General features: G+C 46.3%; 1 protein-coding gene across 1 annotated transcript; it reads left to right on the forward strand.

Annotated features, from left to right (window-relative positions):
- Nucleotides 1-404: 404 nt before the first annotated feature.
- On the forward strand, nucleotides 405-8,299 carry AHSA1 (activator of HSP90 ATPase activity 1). The gene is made up of 9 exons (XM_022576440.3): nucleotides 405-596; nucleotides 1,968-2,158; nucleotides 3,918-4,000; nucleotides 4,402-4,519; nucleotides 5,627-5,715; nucleotides 6,573-6,701; nucleotides 7,159-7,260; nucleotides 7,737-7,788; nucleotides 7,906-8,299. The coding sequence occupies exons 1-9, from the start codon at nucleotides 517-519 to the stop codon at nucleotides 8,076-8,078; spliced, it is 1,017 nt and encodes a 338-aa protein (XP_022432148.1). The 5' UTR covers nucleotides 405-516; the 3' UTR covers nucleotides 8,079-8,299.
- The last annotated feature ends 1,952 nt before the right edge of the window (nucleotides 8,300-10,251 follow it).

The raw sequence follows: 10,251 nt of genomic DNA on the forward strand, positions 1-10,251 counted from the left end.
CATCGGGCGCTGCCTTGACGGGCCACAGGGGCCTGTTGACTACAACTCCCAGAATCCGCAGCGTACCGTGCTTAAGTCCTTTCCTCTACATTTTCCGCGGTTACCCTGCGGGTCAGTCAACAAGACTACAACTCCCATGAGGCTTAGCATGGCCGATTAAGGGTTCAGGGAAACAATGAGAAGTGTCCCTTGTGTCTCCACGGGTGAGGAATGACCGTGTGAGCGGTAGCATTTCGTGTCTTTTAGGCGATAACCCGAAGGAGTTTGAAGGATCCCTAGAACAGACAGAAGTCAAGGTCCGGCGAGGCGGAACGGAAGCACCTGGTGGGAGGGAGGAGGAGCCGGAAGTTGAGGCGGGGAGGGGGCGGGGGCGGGGAGGTGGAGGGAAAAGCAAGCCAGGAGGTTCTGCGGCCGCTTCTAGTAGTTTCCAGGCGCTGCCGGGCGGCTGGGTCCGCGCGGTCCTGAGGCTGTGGCTGTGGCTGCTCGGGAGCTGGTGGCGGCGCGACCGGAGAGCCGATGGCCAAGTGGGGTGAGGGCGACCCACGCTGGATCGTGGAGGAGCGGGCGGACGCCACCAACGTCAACAACTGGCACTGGTGAGGGCCAGCGGGCCAGGCCGCGGGAGCGCTCCGGCCGGGCCAGGGTTGCAGGGTCCCTGGAACCTCGGCCGGGACAAAGCTGGGGCCGAGGCAGCCTTTCCTGCCCGGAGATGGGTGTGGGTCCTTCCTGTTACAGGGGTCCGTAGTCCCAGGTCCTTCCATCCTCCGGCCTCCGTTTCATTGGCGGGGGAGGCGGGGGGACGACATGGAGGGCTGCGCCCCAGACGAGGGGTTTCAGATATGAGAACAGAACCCCTTGGCTGCTGCATTCAGCCTGAGCGGGGAGATGCTTCCCACTCGTGGCCGCAGGAGTCAGTGAGACCCAAACCGCCGTGGATTGTGTTGGGAGACTGCAGTGTTAGTCTCGGGAGGGTTGGAATTCCTATTTTCCGGCTTACGGGTGGAATTAAAAGTCAGTCATAGGGGACTGCTGCCTCACTCCAGAAGGCTAAGGTTTAGAACGTGTTCTGCCGGTGCCCAGAGCCCAGTGATGCTGAAGGCGCCGTGGCCTATCACCCGGAACTATTAAGTTAGTTGTATTGTAGCTCCAGGGACTGCCCCTGGTTGCCGGGCAATCATGGTTTATAACCCAGCCACTCTTAAAAGCCTGCTCTCCTTCATGAAATCCTCTACAAGTAATGTCTTATCTTTTGAGTCCAGTGAACTTTGTTCATACTGTCTTTACTGTATTTTTACTTTGTTGCAGCTCTTTTTACTGTTGTTTTCTCTACTAGTTAGAAAGTGGGGAGGTAGATAGTTTTTCTTCTCTATATCTCAGCCTGCTTCCTTTCCTCTTAACACAGAGTGTTTGACTTAATTTTTGTTTGTTTTGAAGTGCCGGACTTACAACATTGTTTTCATGGCTATTTAGAGGGCATAGAATGTGTAGAGCCTTTATAGCATAGCCTGAATTTGACAGGTCAAAACACTGTGCTAATGAGATCAAGATTATTGGTTTATCGTTACTGGACCTTTTAGCTCAATACTGCATTCTGTTGGCCCCGTTGTGTGCTCCTGACTTCAGCAAGATGTGCACAGTTTTCCACTTGGTCAGACGGGGGCGCTGCGTTAAAGTGTCTAATGCTGACCCCAGCACCATCATGCTGAGAAAGGAAAGCAGAATTTTCCATTTAGTTTGAAACCACTCTATTACAGCAGTTGTCCTTATTGATAGTATGGGACTCCTGGTCTTCCTTTTAGGAGTCCCATACTGTCAATAAGGAGTAACGCGTTTGTGGACATACTGGAGTGGGGCTGAGGGTTTTGTGTTCTTTTCCAGCCTCCTTTAGCCTTGGATGCTCTTGCATAAAGCAAGCAGTTGTATCCTTCATTTGGCTGCTGGTCCATAGCTTTGTTTCTGTTTCGCAGGACAGAGAGAGATGCTTCAAATTGGTCCACGGATAAGCTGAAAACACTGTTCCTGGCAGTGCGTGTGCAAAATGAGGAAGGCAAGTGCGAGGTGACAGAAGTGAATAAGCTTGATGGAGAGGCATCTATTAACAATCGCAAAGGCAAACTTATCTTCTTTTATGAGTGGAGCATCAAACTAAACTGGACAGGTAAGTCTATGCTTGGCTTTTAGGACAGAGGTTAACCGCGTTTTGATTGACCTGTTCAGGAGCCGGGGAGAACAGTTTTTGAGAGGTTATGAACTTTTTTCAAGGGAGATAATGCTGTTTTGGAGTCCTATTGAAAACAGTATTGGATCCTGAAATTCTTCTGCCACTGTGGGACACTATTAATGGGTTTCCTCTATCAGAGTCTCACAAGTCCCCAGTGATGAAGCAGCTGAGCTGCTGAATCTTTGGACCTGGTCTGTGTTGGGACATATAATGTGACATTTCTCAGACTAGCTATTTCTGCCTCTTGGATGATTTTTAAGTGGGGAAGGGGAGTTTTTTGGTTTTCTTTCTTTTTTTAAATTTTTTTAAACTCTCTCCAGTGTGACCCTAACAGTTCAGAGTGCTGTGGTAATGAAGCTTGCATGTGATTATAACTTGGGTCAGTTTTATTCTCTAGCTTAATGTCCCTTTTGTGAAGATATTAACATAGAATTGGGCCCATGGTTAGATGGTCCTGACTGTTGAGAGGCTGAATTTTAAAAGACAGTAAAGTTAAAAGGGTACATATATGGGGCAAAGCATGAAATAAATTTTTGTTTCAATAAACATTTCTCAAGTGAATGTTAATAAAGAGGGGAAATGTATTTATCGTCTTTTTTTGTTTTTTAAACTACTAAAGCACAGCAGTCTGGAAGGAACCTTAGGTATCATCTTGTCCAGTCTCCTTTTTATAGATTGAGAAACTGAGGCCTAGAGAAGTAAAGATAAATAAGTGTTTTGTGAGTTAACTTTGAAAAACAGTTAGTTCCGCTGTAACATGACACGTGTGTCTAAAGATCACCACACTGTGCAGAATCTCTCAACAAAAACCACAGGGCTTGTCGGGAAGATGGGGTAGGGACGTGACACTACACTCAAAAGTTTTATCAGAAACTAACACACCGTTGTAAAGCAATTATACCCCAATAAAGATGTTAAAAAAAAAAAGTTTTATCAGTGATTTTTTTAAATTTAGGAATGTAAAAATTGATGGCACAGTTTACACATGTTAAATCATAAGAAATACATAAATAACATGATAAATATGATGCTTTACTTTGACAAAGACCTGAAGTTTGCTTGTGAAAGTGGGCGTCAGAAGCCTTGAGGCATGTGGGTTATTGTGAGGTGGTGGAAGGGGAGTCACCTGAAATGAGAAGGAGCATTGTAACACCACTAGTGGATGGCGTGGCTCCTAACACACAGTGAACCGAAGTCACTGGCAGACAGATGTTTGAGATGTGTATTTCGCGTATTCCTATACAGCTCCATTCAGCTGGGTTTGGGTTTCTTTGGGTTCACCTAGTGTTTCTCAAGGATGAAAACACATATAAGCAAACATGAAATTCATGTTATGATCAAATCGTCCCTTAATATATCAATAGTATTGGAACAAATTTGTATTTTCCAGACAAGCGTTTTAGCAGAGCTGTCTGTATTGACTGTCAACCAAGTCCTCCTTAGCGGAGTTCATGCTGGTGCCAAATTCACATAATTCTTGATCCCACACTGTAATAGCACAGCCTCAAGAAATCTGATGGGGAAGGACATTTCAGGGTGGGGGGCAGTGGCTGCATCTGGCATGGCATTCTCTCAGAATAAAGAAGGTCAGTTCAGTTGTCCAAAAGAAGCGTAAGCAGAATAGTAGTTAGCACTCCAGAGCAGAAGAGGAGGAGAGAAGAGAAGGAGACTGATAACATTGCATTACTTTTGACAGGTACCTCTAAGTCTGGGGTGCAGTACAAGGGCCATGTGGAGATCCCCAATTTGTCTGATGAAAATAGCGTGGATGAAGTGGAGGTTTGTGCTTTCTGTTTCCTCATCTGTCTGAGTCTTCCACATCCTCTTCTTCTCAGATGAGAAAAATGACCTGTCATTCAACATTACAGGCCAGGCTTGGCCCCAGCATTCAGAGCCCCAGTCTGCAGATGACGCTCTAGGTCTCTGGTGCCATCGGGAGCCCCCAGAGCAGCTTGTGCTTATTTAATTACCTTGCTTTAGTGAGTAGTGTGGGTTCTAACATTAGCCGCCTTTGTCTTGGCAGAGAGACCTCGAGAAGGAGCACTCCTGGGGATTGTACAAAAACCTCAACCCTCGTTTCCTTTGGAACTGTTAGCAGTTATCTGATTGCTCAGCCCTGACATTCCACAGTGTGGGTGCCTCTCAAGTTATTTACCACCTACTTCTGGTCTTTCACTCAGATTAGTGTGAGCCTTGCCAAGGATGAGCCTGACACAAATCTCGTGGGCTTAATGAAGGAAGAAGGGGTGAAACTTCTAAGAGAAGCAATGGGAATTTACATCAGCACCCTCAAAACAGGTATCCCTTGAGTACTTGCGAGTGCCTTGAGAAGATAGTTTTCCACCAGTCAGATGCTAATTAAGGGGCTTGACAGGTCTTTCTTTGGCAAATGGATAAAAATTTGGGGGGAGGAGGCTCATTTCATCTAAAAATCAGTCTATAAACCTTAAGTAAGGGAAAGATCTAGAGATATGTTGTCTAACGTGTCGGCTGTTGAGCACTTGAAAGGTGGCTAGTCCAAATTGAGATGTGCTGCGAGTACAAAAAACGCTATGGATTTTGAAGACTTAGTATTTTAAAAAAAAAGTAAAACGTCTCAATAATTTTTTGATACTGATAACATATTGAAATGGTAGTTAGGATATATTAGGTTAAGGATATTGTTAAAATTAATTTCACCTGTTTGTTGTAACGCTTCAGTGTGGCTACTAGAAATCTTAATATTACATTTGAGGTTGAGATTGTATTTCTGTTAGACTTGCTGATCTAAAGAGTTGGCAGCCCCAGACTCACCACGTGAGCATAGTGTCCTGCACCATTTTTGATGCGCATTCTCCAGGGACATTTAGAGGGTTATGTGAATAGTAGTCAGCTCAGCTGTCCCCTAGAATTCTAGTTCTGCCAGTGTGTTCTGATCCTGGCGTCGGAGTACATATGATCATCATCAGAGGGAACCGGTATAGGGGTGGAAACCTTTTTTGGTGGGAGCCAGTGCTCTGATGCCATAACTGGTTGTGGCTGTCCTACAGAGGCAAGGCAGAGTGGAGAAAGGGGCCTAAATATGCAGCTGTGGGTATCTTGGCACACTCTTGAAGTCTTTGGAAGTGCCACTGCATTCATTGGCTGCCATCCACAGTAGACCTCACGTACACTTAACAAGTCGTGATGCTTCTAATTGAGTCAGGGGTTTAAAATAATCCCAGTGAACATACTGTGTTCTGTAGCATACACTCAGATACCTGTCTGGCATAGATCAAAGTTAAAGACGCTAAAGTGGATTACTCTTCCCTCCCTTGTCGTGACCTCCATCTGAGTTAAGATGGCCATGTTTGTCAAACTACAATGAAACCCTGAGTCTCAGCTACTAAGAAATAACTTCCAAGATCTGGGATTTTATCTTTTCAGAGTTCACGCAGGGTATGATCTTGCCTACAATGAATGGAGAGTCAGTAGACCCAGCCGGGCAGCCAGCACTGAAAACTGAGGAGCACAAGGTAACCCGTGTCCCCATGTGCTGGGGCGGGAGGCCGTCTGGAAAGGGAGTTAAGGCACTGCCTCCTTCATAAGTCTCTATATCAGCTCTTTCTCTCCCACCCTAACCTCTGAGCCAGAGCTGGTGCTTTGTAGAGAGTCCACAGAGTGTAGTTGTCTGTCTCCCCATCTTTAACCTGGTGTTTATTCATTTATAACAGACCCCTTAGAGCAAATGGAAGCCATCAGGGACTTCAGAGTCCGACTGTTGTGTTTAACCCCAGTGAGGAGGTTATGAACGCAGGGTGGTCTTCACCTATATGCATCTTAAGTATTATGTCTACATTTCATACTTTGATACTAAAGGTGTCATCAAGGTGTCAGGGGTTACGTAGATCACTAACTTCACCTAACAGGAGACTGATCGATTTCACTCCATTTGCAGGGTGAGCAAATATTTTTTCTGGAGATGGCACTGGTGTGGTTTGGGTTCAGCACTTGGTTTTCAGCCCTGTTGCCCTTTTGTCAGCACACTGGAGGATATTCTGGGGGTGCTGCTTCCAGCTATTTAAGCATAGAAATTCTGCTTGAGAATCACCTGGGGCTCTTCAGAAATACCTTATGATTTGGTGTGCCCTTCAGCAATGGGCTTTTAAATGAGCGTCACTTTCTTTCACCTAGAGTGGCATTGAGGATTTGCTGGGAAAGTTCTCCTTCTGACTGAAATGCCCGTGCACATAAATTTCCTCTAACTCCCTGGAATAATTAGCCTTGGAGGTGAAAAAGTTTGTGAGAATGAATAGCAGGGCTATCCCTGAAGCCCTGTTAATTGAGGTTTCACCATTACTCTAAACTGACAATTTCACTGCCACTTCCACAGGCTAAGTCTGCTCCTTCAAAAACCCAGGCAAGACCTGTTGGTGTCAAAATCCCCACTTGTAAGATCACCCTTAGAGAAACCTTCCTGACATCACCAGAGGAGCTCTATAGAGTTTTTACCACCCAGGAGGTAAGTATACTCTTGTCCTTCCAGCTCCTGGCATCTGCCATCCCGAGTGACTGGAGTTGTGGGCACATCCCCGCATTGTGCGGAGGAAGTGCTGAGTGGAACCGTGAAGCTTTCCTTGTACACTCAGAGGCAAAGGGAAGACACTTTTGTTCAACCCACTCATCAAAGTGGATTCGTCTTCTTTTTTCTCTTTTATGCTAGTTTTGGGTCATGTAAGTGGGAACCACTGGAATCATTCTCGTTAGAAAAGTAAATGGATTCGAAATAATGGCATCCGAGGTTCAGAAAGAGTTACTTGAGTCGAAGCCTGGTCTCTAGTGGAACAGAAAAGAGCCTGAACCTGGTTCTTGGGCAGAGTAGTGTCTTTGGAAGTGAGAGCTGAGGCATACAGGTGTCAGCTGGCACTTCTGGGTCCCACTGAGAGCCATGCATCTTCTTACCTCCTTTTGCTCTGCAGCTTGTTCAGGCCTTTACCCATGCTCCTGCAATGTTAGAAGCAGACAAAGGTGGCAAGTTTCACCTGGTAGATGGCAACGTCTCTGGAGAATTCACTGATCTGGTGAGTACGTGCTTGCCAGGATATAGCTTTTGTCTGGTCAGAAGAATAACATTTCCTCCTTTTCTTTTTCAGCTCTGTAGATAAAATTTAAGGCTGTAATCTCTTTGGTTAGTAAAACCTCATTTTGTTTTTCAAAAGAATGCTACAATTGAGTTCTCTTGCTTTCATATAAATTTTTCTTTAGTGGGGTAAAATTGCTTCTTCCTGGAAAAATCAAACATGGAAGAGAGGTTAGATACATTGGTGGCTTACGGCTTTCCGTTTGTGGCACTGAAATTTCACGTGGGCACAACTTAGGAGTAAGAGGAGAGGCTGTGGCTGATGCCAGTGCAGGAGCTACCAACTCTGGTCCACTTTGTCCCATCAGGGGTGCAGCTGCAGGTGATGGGCTCCGTATGAAAGGCAGATGGGTGATGCTTGCTAGGACTGGGTACGTTGCAGTCTGTAGTATAGGCTGACCTCTTTGATTATTTTAGATCCCTGAGAAACATATTGTGATGAAGTGGAGGTTTAAATCTTGGCCAGAAGGTAAGCAAGCATATGTATTTATTGCCATTGCCCCCAGAACTTTTTCTTTTTCCCTTAGCCTCAGACCCACATGGAAACCCTGGATCTGAAACCTCCTTCCCCTTTGCCTTTCCCCAGGGCACTTTGCCACCATCACCTTGACCTTCATTGACAAGAATGGAGAGACTGAGCTGTGTATGGAAGGCCGAGGCATCCCTGCCCCTGAGGAGGAGAGGACACGGCAGGGCTGGCAGCGGTACTACTTTGAGGGCATCAAACAGACCTTTGGCTACGGCGCACGCTTATTTTAGGAACAGCAGCAGAGGGTACAGCCCGCCGAACACTTCAGTCCAGCCCTCTCCTGACTGGGGCTTGTGACTTACAGGATTGCACCATCCCAACCACTAACTTGGGGCCGGGGCCCCTTCCCTTCATGTATACCTTGAGTTTGTGCATGTTTTCTGCTGGGTGGGAACAGAGGGTGATTTCTCTTTTATGTGTACATACGCTAAATAAACGTAATTTAAAAATCGTGCATGTCTGGAACCTGTGTTGACGGGGTGGCTGGTATTAAGAGTTCCCTTGAAGGTTTTGAACAAAAAAACAAACAACGGAGGGGTTTTATCTCCGTTCTGCATAAGTGTATGTAATTAAGAGGCCTGAAAAGAGCCTACTTCTCACCAGCAGGCATTCCTGAGCCCATGTCCTTTCATACTGCAGACTGGCAAAACGGGTCTCTTCCCCTCACTGAGGGAAACGTGGGGTGGAGTTTCCCTGGGGTGAACGGTACCAAGAAACTTTATCGCTGGTCCAGGTGGCATCCTGGGCTTCCCACTCTGCATGGCCTCTTGTCCTCTTCCAAGAAGAGGTGATCAACCAGGTGCTGGTTTGAGGTGTAGAAAGAGACTCCCCACCCTGTGACCAAGGGGAACTGTGGGCTTTGGGCTTCTGTTCACTGAGCTGCTGTTTATTGAGCGGTTACTATGTACCAGACACTGCACTAAGCACCTCCCTTACAGTAGCTTATTTCGCCCCCGTGAAACAGGTACTGCCATTACTTCTGTTGTACAAGAACCTAGTCCTTGGATTTCTTAACGCATATCCCAGACCCTACAGCAGATAATCTAGCAGAGTTGGAATTTGGAACAAGGACCATAACGGCAGAGCCAGTGCTCAAGTCCAAACCACTGTCTACTGCCTTGTTGTCGCGTTCATCCCTGAAAAGAAGCAGCTGCATTTCTAGCATGTTAGGCATCCTTCCTGGAATAGGAAATTCCAGGCCTGTTGTTACTCCCAGAAAGAGGAAGAAACGAATATAGAGTATTTTTAAATACCTGGTTCCATTAAGCAAGTTTACTGAGCACTGACGAAGGGGTTCCAGTGGGGTCCAGATTGCCACGTTGCAGGAAGAGGTAGACTGTACCTTCACAGGGAGGGTCATTTTCCTCGACAAGCCCTGCCCTGGTGACCTCAGTGTGAGTCAGCACCCTCTAATCCAGACACTACCTCCTGCAGTTACAGCTATTTCCTTCATCTGTCCTTGCCTGTTTTATTAGGTGGCAGTGAGGTCTGCAGGCTAATCCAACCAACATGACTTGGCCAAAATGTAATTAAAGTAGGAAATCAGTACTGATCCGGCTAATTTAGACCCCCAATATCCTCTTTGGCTTGAATTAATCAACAAGTGCTGGGCTGAGCTAATTTGCATCTAGTTCGGCATTATATCTGCTTCCTGGGGCTTCAAACAGATACTTTTTGATAAACTACCTGTGCTCTAGCTTGAATCAAATCAAGGACCCCTTGGGACTTCCCTGGCAGTCCAGTGGTTAAGACTCCGTGCTCCCAATGCAGGGGGCATGGGTTCTATCCCTGGTCAGGGAACTAAGATCCCGCGTGCTGCACGGCGTGGCCAAAATCAACAAAAACAGCAAATCAAGGACCCCTCCTAACACAGAGACCAGTGACAAAAAAGGACCCCTTTCACACCTGGCGGGAGAGTTACCAATTCCAGAATACCTAGGAAAAATCTGAAGTGAAGTTTCCAAGTGTCTTAGTAATAACCAAAGCACCAGGCAAAGTTCCTGTTATATGACAGCTCGGTAACATTCATATCCCCAGTACTGATGGCTGTTCCAATTTTCACCACTTCCATTTCACTGATAACATTTTGGTTAGCCATCGGAGCCTAAAAAGCAGAATGACAGAGCTAAAAACAGAACTTTGGCCTTGGGTTTGAATTGTAAATGTGTCACTTCCTAACAAATTGGACAAATTTCCTCATCTGTAAAATGGGTAGTATAATAGGTACCTATAAGAGCATTAGAGATGGACGTAGAAGCTCTGGCCCCCGGTGGCATGTTACCTGCTGACTTCTGGGCTCCCAGGCCCACACATTTTCCCTTGAGCAGGAATTGATCTTCTGAAAATCTGGCTAATTGGCCAAATTGCAAATCCTAGGCCAAGGGTTCTCCTCAACTAAGAACC

This window comes from Delphinapterus leucas, chromosome 2 (assembly GCF_059928025.1).
Source record: "Delphinapterus leucas isolate spDelLeu-1000000601 "Yukka" chromosome 2, BTC_Dleu_Yukka2, whole genome shotgun sequence".
Lineage (NCBI taxonomy): Eukaryota > Metazoa > Chordata > Mammalia > Artiodactyla > Monodontidae > Delphinapterus > Delphinapterus leucas.